The sequence below is a fragment of the Lampetra fluviatilis genome, chromosome 53 (assembly GCF_964198595.1).
Source record: "Lampetra fluviatilis chromosome 53, kcLamFluv1.1, whole genome shotgun sequence".
Classification (NCBI taxonomy): Eukaryota; Metazoa; Chordata; class Hyperoartia; order Petromyzontiformes; family Petromyzontidae; genus Lampetra; species Lampetra fluviatilis.
This window is the reverse complement of record NC_136327.1, coordinates 3,523,377-3,546,297: the sequence shown is the minus strand read 5'-3', so window position 1 is coordinate 3,546,297 and position 22,921 is coordinate 3,523,377. Positions and strand designations below refer to the sequence as shown.

General features: G+C 39.3%; 1 protein-coding gene across 1 annotated transcript in view; it reads right to left on the bottom strand.

Moving 5' to 3' along the window:
* The window catches only part of M1AP (meiosis 1 associated protein), a 70,934-nt gene that overhangs the window by 30,994 nt on the left and 17,019 nt on the right, over positions 1-22,921 (bottom strand). Inside the window, exon 2 of the mRNA XM_078879383.1 lies at positions 8,958-9,190. Coding sequence (XP_078735509.1) covers positions 8,958-9,190 — 233 coding nt within the window. The remainder of the gene's footprint in view (positions 1-8,957; positions 9,191-22,921) is intronic.

Sequence of the window (22,921 nt, the reverse complement as noted above, 5' to 3'; positions counted from 1 at the left end):
TTCAGAAATCTGTGTACCACGACGTATGACAATAAAATAATCATGATCATGGGCCATGGTCTATTCACTGCTGGATAAATGCCTCCTCACACTATCAGCATCCCTCATGGCCCTGATCCATCTCATTCTGGCACATGAATTGACCTCATTGCGCCATCTCTGTGCTGCATATCCACTCGGGTACATTCTTTCCTTCGCCTACCACTGTGTCACTTGTTTTGCTGAAAGACCATCATTCCTTCTAGCAATGAGTCATGTCCAAGCTCATTGACTTAAATGTCAATGTGATGTTTGGCAAAAAACCTGGAAATGTCAAGAGTGTAAGTGCCCTTGTGTACAGATGAGGTCGAGGTGCCTTTTATCTCCACTGGCGATAGTGGCTGGTTGTGAGCTTACATTTCAGCTGGGGTGAGATTCAGCCCATTGTCTCCCTGAGGTTAAATACATAATTACTGCTTTACAGAAAGTCAAAAGTGGTTGTCCTATGGATATAACGGGCCTCACGATATACAGTCAAGCTCCATTTATCTGGGGTAAACGGCAGGGCGACAGGTACCCCAGTTCCAAATATCCGGGGTCCCAATTGGGGATTCACTCATTTATCTCGGGAGCGTGACCACAGATAACCCGGACGATAGGTGTCAAAATGTTAACTACCTCACCTGGTATACAGGAGGTCGTGGGTTCGATCTAGACCCTCATTCCCGTATATTTGGAGTCTGCATGTTCTCCCCATGGTCAACGTGGATTTTTCTCTGCGTCCTCCAGTTTTTCTCTCCAAATTTACAATCAATATACGTTTAGAGTATGTGGATGCTATACATTTCCACCTGATGAGCCACTTCATTGAGCTATCAATTGTGGCCAGGTTGCACCCGAAAAAGAACTATATAGCTCAAGTGGGCCTTACTTGGTAAAATAAAAAAAATGTGTTTAATTAATATTCTTGGTTCTTTCGGTAAAGTCAAGTAGAAGGGAAATAATAAAATAAAAAAAATATTAAACAATAAAATTATCACGACGTTTCGACTGCAACACAAGCGATCATCATCAGGTGTGAAATTCACAGCAAGAATTTTTTTCTCCAAATTTTCTTGCTGTGGATTTCACACCTGGTGATGATTGCTTGTGTTACAGTCCAAACGTCGTGAGAATTTTATTGTTTTATATATTTTTTATTTTATTATTTCCCTTCTACGTGACTTTACCGAAATATCCAAGAATATGAATCCCTGCATTCACTAAAGTTTTAAATAAAAAAATGTGTTTAGTTCAGTATAGGATATTTGTAAGAATCTCGCCCACCTGTGACACGTGGCTAAACCGTCACCAAATGGGGCGTGGCCAGCAAGCACGGGTGAGGGGACTCTCGAGGGCATTCTTTGATGAAGTTTAATCACACGTCACGGAACAATGTCGAAGGTCAGGTGTTTGCCCCTCAGGCACCAGTCCTGTGGGGTCTCTCCTAACAAGATTGCAAGAAAGCTCTCTTCCCATAGCCATCGCTTTGAAAGCAACTGCTCACCTGCCCAAAAATAAAAGTAGTCATTATGAATAGACATGGAATTTGCACCACTGACTTAGAACTATTAAAGCGCTCATTTTACCAGTAGGACACTACCGTACTTCTTGACATTACATTTATATACCTGTTGAATATCTTCTCATACTCAACCAAGCATTTATTGTTGCTCCTATCCATTGGCCGACCAGGACCAGTGGCAGAAATTCCATATTCCTTTGATGGGAACCAATCTCACCATAGGAGAGCCACTGTTGACTTCTCATTGAGTGGAGTAACCTCACTAGGAGGTGCTCTTTTTACAGACCCCAAAGGGATCACAGGCTGAGATTGACCTTGGCCGGGTTTAACTTTCAATCTCACAACTGGGATCCCTGTTGCTCTGTCAAATGTGCTATATCACAGCCCACTCTACTACGCGTATGCAGCACTTTATTATTTTTGTTTATTGTCTCCTTTCAGAATTGTGTTTTATCCAAACACCCTTACATCCCCTGTTGTATAAAAACATCATTGTAAAACAACTGTGCTTCGACAATTCTCTTTCAAATTATTTCACCTTATCTTCCCTCCATTGCACAGTATCTTCTAATGAGATATGTTCAAATGCCTTATGAACCCACATTGTAATATTGTTTAATTGTGTTTGTAAATGTTTCCTTATAATATACAACTTTTACTCATACATCATTCGGCCACGTGGTTCCATTGTTAGAGCTCACAGCTCACATTCGGAAGGTTGCAAATACAAATTCATCCCACCTATCATCTCTCCATAGCTGTTAAAATGAATACCATGTTGTGGAAAACCAGTACACTATTTTACCTATGGATAGACTAATCTCCACCATAGGAATATGTAATTAATCACTGGCTCATGGCTGTAAATGTGAAATGAGCACTACCCTACACATGTTTTGAGATAGAAATCACTCTTTGTTTTTTTCGGTAAAGTCACGTAGCTGAAAACAAAATAAAATAAAACTAAATTAAATCACGACGTTTCGGAAGCAACACAAGCATCCGTCATCAGGTGTGACAGCTCCAGCAAAATTACTGTAGCGTATAGTTTTGCTGGAGCTGTCATGATTTAATTTAGTTGTTTTATTTTTATTTTATTTTGTTTTCACCTACGTGACTTTACCGAAAAAAACAAAGAGTATGGATCATTGCAGTCACGAAAAGTTCAAATCTAGGATAGAAATCCTATTGACATTTTATCACCACCAACATAATAACCTGCTTGCAGTGCTCTAACCTGCACAGTGATGTTCAAATTGGCTTGCCACGGTGAATCTAGGTAGGTTTGTCAAAACCACACACACTCGAGGTGGCTAGAAATTCTGTTTCCCAATCATTGGTCTCCCCTCTCAAAATGAGCTCTGCAAAAGCTATTTGTTGAAAACCATAACGAAAAAAACAATTGTCTTCAAGTGGTGCTGATGGAGCCTGCCGCTCTTTGCTGTTGAGATTGAAATACAGCTAATACAGTACTGCCTTCCATTCAGTACCACTGTCATCCTTCTTTTGATGCCCTTGTAGAATTTTTGTTGTCAGTAAAATGTGGCTAAATGCCACAGCTCTGAACACCAAAGAAGCAACTGTTGCTTGGCTTGGCATTAAGTAAACATCACCTAACTTGCACTATTATCTTGATCTCATGTTTAAATTAAAAAGGACAGTTATGAGAGCCAGTTTTGGTGGCTCAGAGTATTAATGTACATGTCATAGCAATGAGCTCATGTTGCAGAGAACAATGGTTAAAGTCTATGCCAGTCCAGAGATCAAATCAGGTACTTAAGTTTAATGTGTTGATGGACCTGTTTGTCCAAGCTTGGCCCATGCCAATTACTGCATGGGTAATTTAGCCTACCTCAGATCTGAGGGTTTACATTCACTGACGTCAATTATTGACATTCTGTGGAGCACTCTTTAAAAAAACATTAATGAGACGTTAAAAGTAATGGCAATAATTGGTATTTCCTCCCACGATCATTTTCTGAAGGGACATCATCCTCTGTTGACTGTAGGTATTCCAGAATTATAAATGTCTCATGCCTTGATTTGGCTATCACAATTTAGGTATATAAATGTTAAAATACTATCAATGTGTATCAAAACTGTATTATCAACATAAATTATTCAAATAAAATATGAGAGAGGATGACAGGTCTGAAAACTATTTCAAACAAAAACATATTTTTTGCAATTTTATTCCTGCTGTGCTGTGGGACTCATGTCTTGTGACATGTAATTTTACATTTGGTACACTTAAAGAAAGCAGTCCATCATCCCACATTAGTGATTGGCCTCTGGAAGATGACATCACAGAACTACTCCAGAGGTCCGTCCAATTGCCCCTTAGCCATAGTTATCAGTGAAAAAGCTTTTCACATGACCTATTATAAGAGGAATCCATCGCCAGGCGATCAAACCACAATTTTATTTCTTCCAATCCTGGAAAAAACTTAATGAGTTGAAAAAGTAAAAAAAAATTTCCCTGTGCAGTCATTGGTGACCATACAGAGGCCATCAAATTGCTATATTGGAGAATCCAGTTTAATCATGGGTCTTTGCCCAGCTCATTACTCTGACACAGAATTAGTTCTATGAGCCAACCAAGCACCTCCCATCCTAAAGCAATTTGTGTTTCCTCTTCTAGGCACACACCTTCCTATCCTTACCAACTTCATGAGAGCACAGCATGGGACGAGAAAACAATAATCGAGAAACAGAGCTTATATTCCATAATCCTGTTGCAGACAATTGTGGATAACATATAAACAATTAAGTGTATGTCTAACTGCATAATTTATCTTTTCATCTCATCAGCCTTTCGAGACAAATATTTTATAGCAGCATTTGTTGAAATAGTTTTTGCCTTCTGGGTCTTATCAGCGAGTCAGGACTTTTAAACCAATGCTGCTGTATTGCCAGATGTTATTGGTAAGAGCCATTTACTTAAGTTACATGAGACCATTCAGGCAAGACATCACAACTGTAAAAACAATAATTATGCGCTGTTGCAGAAGATAATGGGTAGCCTATGAATAAATAGTCATAAGTCAATTTGTCTGCATATTTTTTTTCAGGCCATGAGTCAAGTCACACAAAAAGTGTATTACTGTGAAGTAATGTTAGGCTTACTTGCAACAGGGTTGGCTACGTACGGTGCGAAAGAAGTTCAACATATAAACATTAATGTTCAGTGTCTCTCTCAAAAAGTGTTTGCATGCTCAAATCAGAAATGTGATGGCCCTCATCTCCATTTGCGGTCTTGAGCCAGTGGTTTGAAGTCCACATTCCCATGATGGGGGTCAGTCTCTCCATGAAACAACTGTTGACTGTGAACAATGGTGCTTATATTATTGACCCTAAAAGAATGAAGAACCAGTATATCAACTTGTGCCCTTCATATTGTAAGCTGAGCACTCTAAGTGCCACCCAAGCAGATAATTCTTATGAGCAATGCCTACATTGGAAGCGTAAGAATAGTATGACAATAAGTCTGAGTTTATGCATAATATTCAAATGCAATTCTTAAAGTGTCTTGCCTGCTCCTATGCACCTATTTAGCATGCATGTAGATGCATTACAACAATGAGAAAGGAAATGTACAATATTTATTAGTGGCAGAAACAATATTTAAAACAATGACAGCTCTGTCAATAGGTAATTTTCCTAACAGATGTTATTTTACATGCTATTCAATTATTACTTAATGAATTTTAAATAAATACTGGATCTGCTGGATAGCTGTAATGATATGTGACCTTAAGCCCCAACCTACAATATCATATAAGGTCAGCTTGCCTGATATTAAATTGCAAATTAGCATTTTGACTGTGCTATCATGTAAACAAATGTGTGAACTTAAACAACAATTTTGTGGTTACATGAAAATGGAATTCAGAAACAAATTAATGGCAAAAATATAAATCAACAAATATGGAATGATAAAAATTCCTATTAAATTGTGCAGACATAATTGGACAGTCAGCTATAGGAACACGAAAATGCTGACACCAGCCAGAGCTTATTTGCCAAATAAGACCCTTACACTGCCTCTATAAGTACTTTGAAATATATTTAATGACTGATAACAACTACATTTGTGATGTTTGGGATAGTAATGATAAATTGGTATGCTTGATGAAATATAAATGGTTTTCTATTAAAACAAATATACAGTGGTACTTCTTTCATGCTTACAGCATTGAACCATTGATGGAATTCTACATTCATATGGTGGTGTGGCATCACTCCTTAGGACTTCTCACGAAGTGGTACTCGCTTTATGATCGCTCTAAATTAATAAATCGCCGACCCCAGAAGAACCTGATTTCAATTTACGCACCAAATAATGGTCTGCACTGAATCACATCAGAATATCGCGCAGCAGATGCGATTATCTCCCACACACCAAAAGGAGATTTAAGAACAGCCTGTAGTGTGGCTGCATTCACCAATCTCAAGCGTAGATTATAATTGCGTGGCACTGCTGGATTTTAAACATTCACTCACAGCATTTCAGATGTTCACCAGGCTACTCCTGAAGCCGGCCACTGCTTCACCAACATTGACATGAACGTATAAATGTTGCTGATAAACTCCCCACAATAAAAAAAGATCACCCCGAACCCGAAAGGGATGAGCTGACTCAACACCTGACCAAGATTTGACCGTGAAATGTGCATTCTAATCAAATGTGCCACTGAGCTATCTTTAATTCTAAAGTGTCCGACTAGCATGAGTAGCATGGGGAAAAGTGCATTTTACTGCCACAATAAACGATGTTCATGCATATTCTTTATTTGAGACCTGACATGTTGAAAGCACTGTATATCCTCCAGCTGAACAGTGGTTTTGGAAATAATATGCTTTTATAGATGTTTGTGTTTGTGCCAGGAAAATCTGTATTTTTGAGCATGGGTAAAGGCAAAGCAAGTTGAAGATGCTGCTATTCCCTCAGATATGTTTTTTTGGTTTATGCAACCACGACAGCCAAATAAGATGTATGATCTCGTTTGTGAATTATGGAAATGTGTACAGTATAAGAAGCAACAGTTTATATTTAAAGTATGATGAATAATAATATTGATGTATTTACCCAGGTGAGCTTCAAAAAAACACTTATTCAGGTTCCCGCTTGGATGTCAGGCCAATCCTTTATTAAATACCAGCAGGAATCCCATTGAGATGCAATGGTAATAAATTACTTTGATGGAGTATTCAGGCAGTAAAGCTACAGGTCAGTAATTTAATGTTATCTGCGAATTGTTTGCATCATTATAATTCAAAGATCTATTCAACTTGAACCCTATTTTGTACTCATTTGTTTTTGTTAAAACATGATTTTATATATTTCCTTGTTTCCCAAATGATATTACAATTGTGCTGGCATGAAGACAATTACGTTTGGCACTGTTGCAGTAATCCGTGTACGACCCTGTATTCCTTCCATAGGCTTATTTTACCATATCTGGAGCACTCTTTAATATGCCCTGTAAACAGTGTTTGTTGCTTGTCAATAAAAAAAATACTTAATTGTCAGAGCAGGGTGATACTAATTTAAGTGAAAAAACAACTTTTTATATGATAGGATGTTTTTTTAACGAACTATTTGGTGACCTGGTTGAGACCAACCATTTGCGGTTTGAGTACCCGGTTCAATCACAGGTGGCTGAGTGGATTTAAACCCAGGGTCTCAGTGGTGCTGACTCAGGTGCTCTGGACACATTATTCCAAGCATACACACACACAAACCTTTTAATAAACGTTTTCAAACCTATTGGTTTATATTTAAAGTTTATTCACAGCTTGAGTGTTGTACAAAAATGCGACTGTGCGTTTCATTTGAAAACCTATTTCTTTATGTAATGAAGAAAATATTTAACAATTGATGAGTTTGAATATAAGTACTGTATCAAATTGCCATTCACCGGACACGGAGCCCTGGGAGTCATCTCTTGAGCGCAGTGTTATCCAAGGTTGCCTGTAGGGTGAGTTATTGTTTTTTTACATTCATTTTTTCTGTTTCATTTGTTTTCTTTCCTTTAGTTCCTCTTATACGTCAGGTCAGTTAAGTTCACCGTCAAACACAGAGCTGTGCCTGAACTAAGATGAATACAGCTTTACTGTAGAGCTGAGCTTCTTACCCTTCACATCATTATTTACATGGAGAGGAATGTTCAATATGAAAACCGTTAGTTATTGTACACAAGATATACACGCTGCCATGCAACAATGCAGTATGAGCTGCTCCATGTAATTTTTTAATGTTCATAATACCACACAATCTCCTACTCATGGGCATTAAGCCACGGGATCTTTATAACATGAAATTAAAAGCAAATCGTACGATTTGTAAAAATACACAGAAGTAAAGAATTTCCAGAACTGTTATCTGGAAGTAGATGTTGGATGCGAGGTGGTTTGTAGCGAGAGATGGTTTATTCCATTTTGCATGCTTTTACATCAAACCATTAAAACATTATGCAAACTCCAGTCATCCTGACAGAGAATTTTGACTAGCAATCGGACAAAGACGGCCACTGCATAGCACGCTTTCAAATGCGCTTCTGCGGCCGTCTGGAACGCTCTTCCTTCCGATATTAGGAAGCCTCTGGAGCTATGCACTTTTAAATCTAGATTAAAAACGCATTTCTTTAGAACGGATTTTTGTGTTTAGTTTGTTCTTCCCCTGCACCTCAGATTAACACGGTTGGTTACGTACGATGTTAAATAAGTCCAACATACATAATAACCACATTCCTGCCAAAACATGAATCATGGCCATTTTCTCAGTGCATGATCTCCTGGTTTAAACAAAAATGTTTATTGATTGCTCATTGACTGATGGAATGTGCAAATGTTCTGAGGCAAGCAGGCTAACCACTAATGTAAGCCAATTATATTGGAGCATGGCTGTGATGCTATGGAAGGAAGAGTTGGCAGATCAAGTAGATGTGCCAAACTAGACTGTAATTTGGCCAGGTAGTGGCATTCTGAGGACCTTTAATTGCTGCTCCCCTATATGCACAGATACTCAAGTTTCCGCCACACTAAAATAAAATACTGCTTAAAAAAATAATGGGCTAAATATCCCATTGTGGGACGTGCCTGAAAAAAAGTGTTGAGTCCCATAAAATACTTTATTCTGAATATAACAATCCATGTGACGGCATTACTTTACAGGTCTCAGTCAATCCACTGCAGGACCTATCATACTTGGGTCATGGGCGTTCTTTGAGAATATTTCACCATGCTGGTGTGTGTTGAAGGGGGGCCAGGGACTAGTTCAGATATCACTCACGGACGATGTTAGCCATGGATGGGAATATAATTAAGGACACTGGGTTCATCATGCAGTCTGCTGACAAAAAAATTTACGTAAAAATTACTCGAGTCTCAGTGCAATCACAAGCTCACTCACCACGAAGGGAAGCAGGCACTCAAACGTATCGTGCACGATGTAGAGGCTGAAGAGGGGGATGCGGCAGGGCCCACCAAGGTGGCACGCGACAGAAAAGAGGCTGTCCAGCGAGTGGCACAGCAGCTCGCAAGAGTCGGTGCCGAAGGGCGGCGCGCAGTCTACGATGATGCAGCGGCACGGCTGCCGTGAGAACGCAGTGCGGTGCGTGACCTCGGCCGCTGAGCTCATGACACCTGCACGCACAGTGGAAATGGTCGTGTATGTTTGTTAAACTTCTTTCGCACCGTATCAATGCCAACCGCGCGAATCGGAGGTGCAGCCTCGGTGACTAATAAGGGTCCTCCGAAGTGTTTTCGGATTGCGTCGCATGTTACTTGGCACGATGTCTGGAGTTTCGCTCCACGTGCTGAGAGCTTCTTTTCGGAAATTATTGCGGAACAGTTGCTGAACAAGTTCTCAGCACACTGAGTGAAATGTCGGCCTGAGCTGGGAATGGTTCTTTAAGAAGCTTCCAACACGTGGACTAAAACGTTAGACATCGTGCCCGACAGACACGCGGCACAACTTGAAAGCACATCAGACAGCTCGACAGCTCATCCGCGAAAACCCACAACATAGTAATAAGTGGGAATTAAAATAATGAGGCGGACGTGCTATTTAAAAGCTGAATACCGCATTATAATGAAAATCCACATAAATCTATGCATAAAGAAGTCCGTGGATATTATCTGCTGTGACATGGGTCAAAAACACGGGCATGACAAATAAAATTGAACGAAAGCTGAAGATTGTGCAAGGAAGCATATATATGCATGCTTCTCTTTAGAGATAGTGCAATTCTCTAATGTACATATTCCTCTTCATATTTGGAAACTCTACCTTATATGGGTTCACATGACTCTCATTGCCACGAGAACTTGTTACATTTGTAGTGACATGGAATGGGTCACTACGTAGCATAGCGCGGGTTGCTGGCAGAGGTGATCTGCAGTTGCAGCAGCCCTGTCTGTCAGCAGGTCACGTGATAAGTCAGAGAGACGGATGTAGGGAGGGGGCACGTGAGGTAAGCCCGGGAACCTCCTAGTAGGTCCTAGAAGGGGGGCGTGGCTGGGGTGGAGCGAGGCCACGCTCGGAGGATAAAAGGGGACCCCGAGCGAAGGCTCGGGGCTGTCGCTTGGAGTGGGATCCTGTCGTGCTGCCGGAGTCTTTGTCGTCTACGTCTTCACCTTCTCGACGTCGACAGTTAGGCAGTCTGCCAGCTGTCCTGACTGAGAGTTGTAGTTACCTCTTGTGACCTGTGAAGGCTGATAAAAATAGTGCCTCCTACTCATAGTGTCTCTGAGTGCATCACTGCACATTCACATTTGAAAGAAATACGGATTTGTTTTAATCAAATCACGATGCCTAATTGAGAGAATGTATTTAATTACAAGTGGGGGAGAAACGTTATCGACTTGAGACATGTCTCACCATGTCTGGTAAGCTTAAATGTTGCAATTAGTGACTTTCCACGTGGAACAATATTATTATTCTGAGCCTTTTCTTGTTTATAAAATATATTGGATAATTTTAATCAGCAATTACATCGCAACTTTGCAAGTGGAGTTATTAGATCATGAGACGGAGACACTCCCAGGAAATTCTTACAGTTGGCACGGCAGTATTAATCTCGAACAGAAGCTGGTAAAGGGTAGTGGATAATGAGTTCAGAGAGTTAAGTAGGGGCAGAGCCACGGAGGCTCTTGAAGATGATGAGCGACTTTGTTTCTGAAGTGAAGGTGAATGGAAAGTCATTGTTAGCGAGCACCTTCATACGCTAACAGCACTTGCCCTAAGAGTCTGCTAGAGGCAATATGGAGAATCGTTGTCTTTGCCTATGTGCAAAAGTGATATTATTTATATAGATTTAAGTTATTCAAAACATGATAAAAAAGTATATGGAATTATAATGGCATACAGTACTTATCATTAGGGTAATATTTTTGTATCATATCCCAGACATCATAGTCATTTTACAGTTTAACATAAAATGTAAAAAAATAAATGCCTTACCACTTAAAACATTTCATTTATATCTGATGAATGTGTTGAATGACATTTTATTTCAGAATAAGGTAATAAATTAAACCATTTTTTTTACAAGAATGGAATTTCTAAGTCAAATTAAACGGCAAGAACATTAAACAAGAGAAAAGTACAATGCACCCAAAACTAGATCTGTAATTATCATACATATAATATGTACACTGCACATGCTGTTCTTTCGTTTTATTATTAAACACACTATCATATTTTCGTGGTTGTAAAAGTGATAAAATAATTTATAAACATGAGCAAAGCGGTGCTTAATTAATTTGAAACATTTTCATCTTGTGAGAAACATTGCCGTGGCTTGCTTATTTTACGTAACACGTGATATTGGCAATTTAAAACAAAGCAGGATCCTTTCGCTTACAATGAATTCCCCAGACAACTGACGTTGTTATTGATGCAGACCTGGGAAGTGATATACTCAAAGTCTTTCCTTCAAAGCATCCCCTTGTGTGAAGAAATTAGTGCTTTGGCTCATTTACTACTCGTCCAATTGGCTGTACTGTATAATATTTTACAGCTTGGAAAGGTTTAGTGATGTGTTTTGCGTGTGTCCCTATTGTAAACTTTTAATCACATTTGTTTGGAAAACTGTTACGTTGTTTATATAGCATTGTTTTAGGGGCTTGGTTTGGCCCGATTTTTTTTTTAGTATAGATTCATACTTAAATGTTATATCTGTATTGTATTGATTGTTATTGGGATCAAACATCGAAATGGAATTTTTTTGCACTTTCTGTACGCAGCATGAATGGGTTGTGATTTTTCTGTAGGATTGTATTGTTTGCGTATGTGATGTTCAGATTGGTCTACAATTAATTTTAAGTATTTCTTGTAATTTTATAGTTTGTTGCGGTTGAACCCAAATCAAACGCCGAATGGCTCACAGGGTAAATCCTAATAAATTAAACTGAAATGAAATGTTACACAAAATGACATTGTTTTTGTACTGTATTACAGTTATAATACTTTTATGTCGTCATTGGTGGCCTCAGGTAACTTTCTACATTTAAGACACTTAATTTATCCTTTGAGTGACTGCCTATAATCGAACTTATTAGTTTATTGTGCATGGGCTGAGAGTTCTGATCCACAGAAATAAAAAAACTGAAAACGCCAGTTACTTAACGCTGAAAAGAGGTTATGTACGGGCGGTTCTTATCTCCTGTTCATAAACCACAGCCAGTAATATATGATTTTAGATTTGAAGCTTTCGTGACTGCAAGGATTCATACTCTTAGGTTTTTTCGGTAAAGTCACGTGGGTAAAAATAAAATAATTAATTTTTTTTATTTTCATTTATGAAAATGTATTTATTTTCATGTATTAATATTGTATGTGTTTTATGCAGCCTGTTACTAGTTTGTTTATTACATCGCAGATCATGGCTGAAGATGATTACTAGTAACAATTTTTTTCTGTGAATACAGCATTATTGGCTAGTGTTTGTTTTATAAACAAAAATAAAGATTTAACAATATATTATTATTCATGACTAATACATGGCGAGACTTTGATCCAGCAGTTAATTAAGGGACTCGTTTCTTTTCACATTTACTTACTTTTTATACAATTAATGACCGATTATAATAATTATCAACATTGCACCAACTATAAACAAGACTCAATTTCATATTCCGTACGTCAGAAATTGTTTATATATACTGTATTGTATTTGCTAGTAATCATCTTCAGCCAAGATAAATACACTGTGATGTAATAAACAAACTAGTAACAGGCTGCATAAAACACAAACAATATTAATTCGTGTCAACATTTATTACAAGTTATGGGGATAGTCCCCTTTAAACATTTTCTGCACTAACCAGACCCTGAGGTAAATTTGTAACTATAGATAATATACATCACATTTTAGCCTTTCATATCACCTTCTTAAGGTAGTTATGAATACAACAATCTAAATCGCACTCATGTACCTTGAGGTTAAGACAAAAGAAAGCAGCAAAAATGATTCGCCGTAATTTTTGTTAAGGTTCGGAGATAAAAAAAATTGGCGGCAAACCAAACGCGCTGCGCGCTGATTGGTCAGCTGGCTATGACATCACGCAAGGTAAGTCGATTGGACGTGAGACAATGACGTATACAACGCAACAAAACGATGACGTAGTTTTACACTTTTGATTATGACGTCAGCGCAGCAATGCAACGTGGGGCACGTCACGACGTATTTCTCATGGTCGCGTGCACAATTAACTCATTTTAAAAAAAGTACTGCCATGAGAATGTGGGAATTTCCGTCTTTGTCTCAGTACGGTACTGCAGAAGGAATATGAACACTGACTCGTGCTTAAATGTTGACTTAAAACTTTCGTGACTGTAGGAATTTATATTCTTGGTTATTTCGGTAAAGTCACGTAGATAGAAAATCGAAATAAAAATAATAAAATAAAGTAAAATAAAAATTTATTAATTGAAAAAAATAAAAGCAAAAAACCCACGACGTTTCGATCGCAAAACAAGTGGTCTTCATCAGGCGGAGAGAGAAGAGGGGGCAAAAGCCTCCAAATGCAACTGCTTCTAAGGGTTTCCAAAATGAGTGGGCATGGGGACGAGAGCTGGGAGGAGAGCTGCGTGGCGAAAACAGCATGGGCGGGGCAGCCAGTCAGCCAGTGCAGGAGTAGACAATGGGGGGAGGAAGGGGGTAGAGATAAGGGGGAGAGAGGGGGGTAGGGGGAGAGAGGGGTGGGGGGTAGAGATGGTCGGGGGGGGGGCATTGCACCTCGCTACAGACATCCACACTGCTGACGGTAGAGGTTGACAAGAAAACACAAATCAAATCATGACCCAAAGTGGTTGATGACATCTTTCCAATGATTGCTGAGTTCAAAACCGTCGTCTCGGTTAAAATTGTGTCTGTGTCTGCATATATGGATGGCTTCGTGAACAAATCTTTGTTGATAGCCAGTCGGCTTGCAAAGTACCATGATCTTAGAGAAATACATTTCATGTGAGCCAGCCGCATTAAAGTAATGATCAGTCACGATAGAAGTATTGGTCCTGCCGTGTTTTAGATCTGCCTTGTGTTCACGAATACGGTCCGAGACATGTCGTTTGGTTTCCTCAATGTAACTGCTGCCGCAGATACAGCTTAGTTTGTAGACGCCGGGGTATTGCATGTCTGGAATCTTGTCCTTCACAGATGGGATCAGATCACGAATTTTATGCACTGTGTTAAATAGGACCTGGATATTGTGTTTGTTCAAGATTTTGGAAATATTATTGGTTATCCCTGCAAGATAAGGCAAGGTGATGGTTTTGACTGGATCTTCAGATGGCTCCTTCCTCACGGTTGGGATGATGGCTTTGCGGATTGTGTAGTCAGAATATCCATTCGCCTTGAGAGCCTGGTGTACGTGTTCGAGTTCACTGTTCAGGTGTTCATGGTCGATTGAGCTCTATGGTGTAGCGTTTTGATGAGGGAATTCTTCTGGGATGGATGGTGATGGGAATCAGGTTTTAGGTAGGCGTCAGTATGGGTTACTTTCCTGTAGACAGAGTGGCTCAATGAGTAATCTGGTCTCTTTTTGATTAAGACATCCCAGAAAGGTAGCATTCCATCCTTTTCTACCTCCATGGTGAATTTGATTGCTGGGTGTATGGAATTGATGTGGTTGAGGAATTGTTTCAGAGCCGGTCCTCCATGTGGCCAGATGACAAACGTGTCATCCACGTATCTCTTCCACAAGAACGGGCGTAGAGTGGATGCTTGGATGGCGTCCGTCTCAAAATTTTCCATGAAAATGTTGGCCACAACCGGAGATAAGGCAGAACCCATTGGGGTTGCCTTCAGTTTGTTTGTAGAATGTTCCATTCCAGGTTAAGTATGTATTGGTGAGGCAGTGTCTCACCAGGGCTGGTACATCAGCATTCAATCCTTGTTGGACCAAATCTTCAATTATTTCATTGGTATCGGGTACAGGAACTTTGGTGAACAAAGAAACTACATCGAAACTGACGAGCAAATCACCTGGGGACAGTGAGATGTCTTTAATTGACGATACCAGGTGAGCTGAGTTAAGAACAGAAGAGGTGGTCTTACCAGTGAATGGCTGCGAGGTCTCAGACAGATATCGGGCCAGTTTGTAGGTGGGTGAGCCAATGGTGGAGACGATGGGACGAAGGGATGGTACCTTTTTTTATGGATGTTTGGTAAGCCATATAGTCTAGGTGGTCAAGCAGCAGAAGGTTTTAAGAAAACCCGTTTGGTCTGTTCAATTAATGAAGCTGAATCGGTGATGATCCTGTTCGTTTTTGTAACGAGGCAGTTGGTGGGATCTCTTTTAATTTTTGTGTCGCTACCATCATTAAGTAGGTCCTGAATTTTGTTATGGGGGGGGGGGGGGGGGGTGAAGCCTTGATAATAATTTGTCTACATTGGCCTTCACATGAGTTAGATAGTCCGGCGGTGGACTATCTGTTTGCTTAAACACGTTAATATTACTAATCCTTGATCGTTTCTGCGTAGATTAAATATCGGCCATTCTATAGAATTGGGGGGTGGGTGCGTCAAGTGAGGGAGGGGGGGACAAGTTTTGACAGATTTTTGCGTACCTACTAAACGGATGGCCCCTAACTGCACGTGCAGTATTAACACCGTGTAACAATTTGGGTTTCGTCATTTTTTCGAGGGCGTCACAATGTGGAGCATGCGGTAATTAAATTGCTCTATTGTATGTAATGTTAGGCCGTACTAGGTACCTATTAATATTAACTCTGTTACGGCTGCATATTTCCTTCATGCACTCTATGCCGTGTATTCAAGCACTTTTCTGCGTTACTTTGCTGCGTTGTGATCATAATAATCGTCATAATTCATAATTCAGTGCTGTATATCATTATTGATGATGATTGCTTGTGTTGCAGTCGAAACGTCGTGAGCATTTTTTATTGTTTTATATTTATATTATTTTATTATTTCCCTTCTACGTGACTTTACCGAAAGAACCAAGAATATGAATCCCTGCAGTCACGAAAGCTTTAAATAGAAAATCATTATTGTTGCGCGTCGAACATCGGCCCATGTCTATCAGAGAGGGACGGCACCTTGCCGATTAACAGTCCTTGCTTATGAACAGCTGGCAGTTCAATTTTCGATTGAAAGCTTTCGTGACTGCAGGGATTCATCTTCTTGGTTCTTTCGGTAAAGTCACGTAGAATGGAAGTAATAAAATAAGAAAAAGAAAACATTATAAAATAATTATTTTATTATGTTTTCATTTTTATTATTTTATTATAAAATAATTGTTTAAAAATGTTGAATTTGTATTATTTTATTATTAAATTATTATTTTATAATGTTTTTATTATTATTAAATTATTATTTTATTATGTTTTATTTTTTTATTTTATTATTTCCATTCTACGTGACTTCACTGAAAGAACCAAGAAGCTGGCAGTTCACCATTATTCGTACAAGCAAGCCTGACTGCTGATGAGAGAAACACTGAAAGGGCTGGACATAGTCTGTAAATAGATACAGTACCGTATTATTACATTGTCATGCTACGGACCCCAGGTGCGTCTATACATTAGCTGTGGCTGCAAAAACCTAATCAATTTTCTCCACTTGTTCAGATTGGATGGGCTGGCTATGAAGGTCATTCCAAAACAAATAAACCATTTTTTTTTATAAATCACTATACCCTTTTATATAAATAAATAAAACTAGCTCTTGAAGTTTAAGCAAGGACAAGCAACCACACAGCTAGCTGGAAAATAATAGGGCACATGACCAGGGGGCATTCCCGTTATTAAATTACGGGTTTTAGAAGAGATTACTTGACAGATTTTTTAGGATTATCGTACGCGGATGTCAAATATGTGCGTTTTAGGTATGCCAAAAAACGCCGACCTTTTAGAAATGGGAATTGTTTTGGTTTTCGCATGATGATTGTTGAAGCCGAGGCGATGTGCAACCTCGACTGTGGCACGGTACATAATGGGTAGATTTGGTTTAACACGTAGTAGACTTTCGCGGCCAATATGCATAATGCAGGTTTTTTTTTAGGTTAGATCGTGTAAATATACAAATGTGTCGTTAAACCCACCACCACCCGACGCAAACAAAAAAAACACGTATTATGGATGGGTAAAATTGCTATGAGGAATTGTCAGAAGGAGGAGATTTTTTTCTGCGTGTACAGGACACACGCCAGATGGAAGACTCGTTTAATGGGAGTGCCCTCATTGCACTCGACATGAATTATTACGTTTAAGCAGTTTGTTATTGCTACAATGCAATAGTATAACAAGCTGAGCTGAATGATTGTCGGTTTGCTGTTTCGTACTAGAGAATACTTATTCCATGTCTGATTATCTCTCTGGTTTGAATAAAATTTTGTTATTTGTTAAAATTAATATTGTGCTCTTTCAGTTTATTTAAATCGTATCCCCATGTCTCCCCAACAAGACACGTTAATCTCAGTGGGCTCTCATCGTCATCAGCTCTGGTCTCATTCACTGTTGTATGAAGGCTTCCCCATAATGTTGTCATTCCTCATGGCCCTGCAATACCAAGATCCATCGAATTCCCAGCAGATGGCTGAAGTTATTGCTCCATCTATAACATTTTATTTTTACTATTTTACCAGGTAAGGCCCACCGAGCTATACAGCTCTTCTTCTTCTTGGTTCTTTCGGTAAAGTCACGTAGAGTGGAAATAATAAAAATAAAACATAATAAAATAATTCTCACGACGTTTCGGCCACAACGCAAGCAGCCGTCCTCAGGTGAAGAACAGGTATGTCAGAAAGACAGCGTCTGAATGAACACCACCAGGCTTGGCAGCGTATATTTAAGCTGGGTTGGAGGGGGAAGAGCGCCTTGACAAAGGAATTTGCATATCAAGAGGAATTTAGCATATTTATGGGAAATGCAGGTATGTGATTAGTACTACTTATGCCCGTGCATTATTCAGGATTAGCAGCATCAAAGGGAGGGGATATGGGAAATGCAGGTATGTGATTAGTACTACTTATGCACGTGCATTATGCAGGATTAGCAGCATCAAAGGGAGGGGATATGGGAAATGCACAAATGGTAGCTCAACAAAGTGGCTTATCGTGTGGACATTTAGAGCAGTAAAATACTCTAAACGCATGTTTCTAAATGAGAAAAACAAGAGGACCAGGAGAAACTTCACGCGACCACAGGGATAGAGACATACAGACTCCAAATATACAGCAGGGGTGAGGATTGGGATCGAACCCATGACCTCCTGCATACCAGGCGAAGCAGTTAACATCTCGCCACTGCGCCGAGGTTGAGGATGTCTTCACGGGTGCCTTCTCTTCTCTGGCTGCCATTCCTTCACCGGTGTGGTGCATTCTCTTGTCATCCTTTTCTCGTGACGTGAACTGCCCAAACAAGGCCCATTGACACTTCGTTAACATTCATAATCAACGTTTTTGGGTCAGATCGCGTTATTTATAAATGTGTCGTAACCCTCCACCACCCGACACGGCCAATCAGCAAAAAAGTGTCACGTTGACAAAAGGCAAATAGTTCACTACTTTAGCCCACCGGTGTGTTGAAGTGTGAAACCACAACATTTACAATTTTTGAGTAGTACAACGTTTCGTTGGTAATTGCATCCAGCATCATCGGGCAATTCGCCAGAATGGTGAGGGGCTCTGCTCTTGCTCCAGGTCTTAAATAGAGCAGCAGCAGGGTGACGTCATCATTTAACTCATCAGGTGCAACGATTTGAGGCGGAGGGGGGGTATTGTAATTATATACTAGATTAGTAATCAGGCAATTGTTATGATGTGAGTTGTAGATTAGTAATCAGTTGTAATGTGTGTTATTGTAATTATATGCTACGTTAGTAAGCAGTTAATTAGTATTTGTTTCCCCTATAAGGAATTGTAATATGTATTATTTAATAATACGCTTCCAGGCCGCACTAATGGAGGTTGTTTTAGGTTAGATCGCGTAAATATATAAATGTGTCGCTAAAACCGGCCACCAGCCGACACAGCCAACTAGTAAGGGTTGTCACGTAAACAGAACGTGGCCAATTCGTCACTAGTACAGCACTAACCGGTGTGTTGGAGAGCCAAGCCACAACATTTACAATCTGAGTACGACGTTTTGCCAGTAATTACAACTAGCTTCATCAGGCGACAGCTACATTTTTGGAGAAGTCCACCCGTTTCGTTCCTTACATAAAGGCGTAGATGTGATGACCATGTTTAACACGTAGGCTTTCGCGACCAGCGTTATTCATAATAAAGGTTCAGTTCACCATGGAAATGGAGGTGAACAACACACTCCCATTCCTGGATATTTTGTTTTGAATCGGTCAAAATGGAAAAATAACACGCAGCGTCTACCGAAAGGGAACACACACAGATGCCTATCTGAATGCAGATTCGCATCATCACCCAGCACAGAAATCCTCTCTCATCAAGACGCTTATACATCGGGTAAAGACAGTGTCATATGGTGAAAGTTTAGGGAAAGAGATTAAACATGTGAAAGATGCACTAAGACTGAATGGCTACAATAATGCTCAAATTAACAGAGCATTGAATCCCCAATCAAGATCGAACATCAACACTGCTGAAAGTGATCAGATTATCAAAACAATTCAAATATCATATATCTCGGGAGTTACTGACAAATTGGCCCGTGTTTTGCAAAAGCAAAAACATTAAAGTGAGATTTGGTACGGTACACAAAATTCAAAAACTAGTGTCTTGTACTAAACATTAATTACCGAAGTTATCAACAGAAGGTGCATATCGGATCAATTGCTTATGCGGTAAGTGTTATATTGGACAGACGGGACATAACATTAGCGTAAAACTAAAGAACATCAAAGGAACATTACATTCTCCCAAACACAGCTGTCAGCAGTGGCAGAGCATGCTTGCCAACAAGGACATTCAATTTATTTTGATAACGTTGAAGTGTTATGCAGAACGAATTAGTACTTGCCAAGATCAGTTAGAGAATCAATTAAAATTGAGAAGAATTAAAATAATTTTAATCGCTGTGATAGCTATAGACTCAGCGCAGCCTGGAAGCATATGATTAAGTAATACATAACACATATTGCAATTCCTTACAGGTGAGTCACATGCTAAGTGGCTCATTACTGATCTATTACGTCACCCCCACCTCCGCCTCTGATCTCGAAACCTGATGGGGTTCAACGATGATGACGTCATCATCCTGCACTATTTAAAACCGGAAGCAGGTGGATGGCTTCATGATTCTGGTAAATCGCCCGAAGATGCTGGTTGTAATTTCCAGCGAAACGTCGTACTACTCAAATTGTAAATGTTGTGGATCCACTCTTCAACAAACCCAGTGGGCTAAAGTAGTGAACTCTTTGTCTTTTCATCTTCTTGGTTCTTTCGGTAAAGTCACGTAGAATGGAAATAATAAAATAATAAAAATTAAACAATAAAATAATTTTTTATTATAAAAAAAAATAATTTTTTATTCTTTTATTATGAATCCCTGCAGTCACGAAAGCTTTAAATCGATATTTGTCTTTTGTCAACGTGACACATTTTTTTACTGATTGGCCATGTCGGGTGGTGGAGGGTTACGACACATTTATAAATAACGCGATCTCACCCAAAAAATAAACCTATATTATGGATGATATTGGTCGCGAAAGCCTACGTGTTGAATTTCCTTAACAGTCAGTGTGATTACTCTTTAGTCAGTGTGATGTCTCCGATTTGTTTGTTCCCAAATGTATTCATTGTAATTCTACGCATGCAGCTAATCCACACAGCTTTTTTTGCATACATTTCAACTCCGTTTCAATTTTCTTTGCCGGTCTTAATAATGATCATTCGTTCATTCATTATGACATTTATAACGCTCGCAAATTGAACTAAAAAAAGGACGTTCAGAGGCGTGGATTCTAATCTGCGGTATATGTCATAGTGTGTAACATGCATTGATTGAAAACCCTTTTCTGCATTGGGCTGTCAACTGATTCTAAATGAAGGTCATTCAGTGTCTCCGGTGTAGCATTTACTTATGGCAAGCATCGTGTAAAAGTCTCGTGCTGAATTGTCAAAAAGTTTACCAAAAACGTTCTAGTAAATACCTTTCTTCATATTTAAATTGCAAACATTACCAATGCAAACAGTGAACGCTGGCTTGTGTGGCCGTTTATATACACGAGATGGGTTCAAGGCACGGTCCACCCGAATAAAAAGAAGTATAACTCTCGTGACCTCACGAAGCGTTGCCAAGAAAAATCTGAACATTTCGCGAGAGTTTGGCCCAACGTGTTTTTATTTCTGACATCAAGACGATCGTAGAATTACTCTGTAATCCATCTTATTTTAATAAACGTCCCTTTAAGTTTTCCACGCCTTGCACCCTCGGGAGTTATGCTACAATTCTCAGTCGAGAGGTCAAGGCGCCTTTGGCACGAATACAGGCCCCCGCAAGGCTTTTCCACCTGTTGTATTTTTGTTCCAGAATGTTCTCATTATTTTTAGATGTGAAAAGCTTGCCCACTGAGCGCCACTCTATATAGAATATAATAGCAATTTTTTTTTTACATCGGCATGGCAGGCTGACCGGCAGTTAAAAAAAAACATACAGACGTGCTTTTGAATGAAGGTAAATGTTGTGTTGACTTAACAAGAATATAAAATACAATAATAATTCACAGCTCTCTGTCAATCCACTGCAGGATGAAGGCTTGCTCATGACGTAATTGTTATTGGAGTTGTTTGACCATACTTCACCACGCTGGTCAGTGCTGTTTTGAGAAGAATTGGCTTAGAACTGACTGTCATCTCATTCACCACCGATGTTAGCGATGAATGGAACTCGGGTTTGCTGGGCTCACAATATGGGCCTCCAATAATACAATAATAATAATACTAATAATTCTAGATTTGAAGCTTTCGTGACTGCAAGGATTCATATTCTTAGGTTTTTTCGGTAAAGTCACGTAGGTAAAAAGTTAAAATTAATAAAAGTGAAATAGAAAATTAAATAAATAAAAAATCACGACGTTTCGGAGGCAACACAAGCTTCCGTCTTCAGGTGGAACCGTCAGCACGATAGCTGTATCAAGTGAGAGAAATTCCAAGAAAACAGTCCTTGTATATATACTGGTTGAGGGTGGGAGGAGCCATTGTGTGCCAATAATAATAATATCTTGATCTTTATCCATGATATCAAGGATTGTTTTTAAGACAGATTCGCTTCAATATTTTGACCAGAGGAATCCCATACAAGGGAAGAACGCTCACACATCCATACAGACAGGTCAGAAACATACAAACTTTACTGCCCTTAATTTTAATTTCGATTTAAAACTTTCGTGACTGCAGGGATTCATATTCTTGGTTCTGTCCGAAGAACCAGGAATATGCCGTCATTTTGGCCCTGCATGTGAATATCTCTTCCACATCATAGTTTTTGCGTGATCCACTCACCCCCCACAAGCAAAATGACTGGCAGTGCCCGGGGAAATATATGTTTTTGTTATTGCAAATGCTGTGATAAAACATAATCAATCATCGCTAATCTTTGTCAGCAAATATGATAAGCCAACCAAATACCATTAATCCTTGTAAAAAAAAACATTTGGACAATTTTATCACTTGAAATTTCCTTTCGTCGATTGTCACGCTATTAACACATTTAACGAAATACGTTCTGTTTTAGTTTCAAATTTCCTGTTATTGTAAGCAGATAATGAGTTCGGGGAACTACATTTTTTACGCATTTTTGTGTTAGTGTTGTACATATTTCTTTGTCATGTTGTTCACCACGTTTAAAAGCATCAACAGTTTGTACGGTTGAGTTGGCTCGCTGGATAATGAGTGGAGGATTAATGATTCTATCCCCACTCTCGTCCCCAC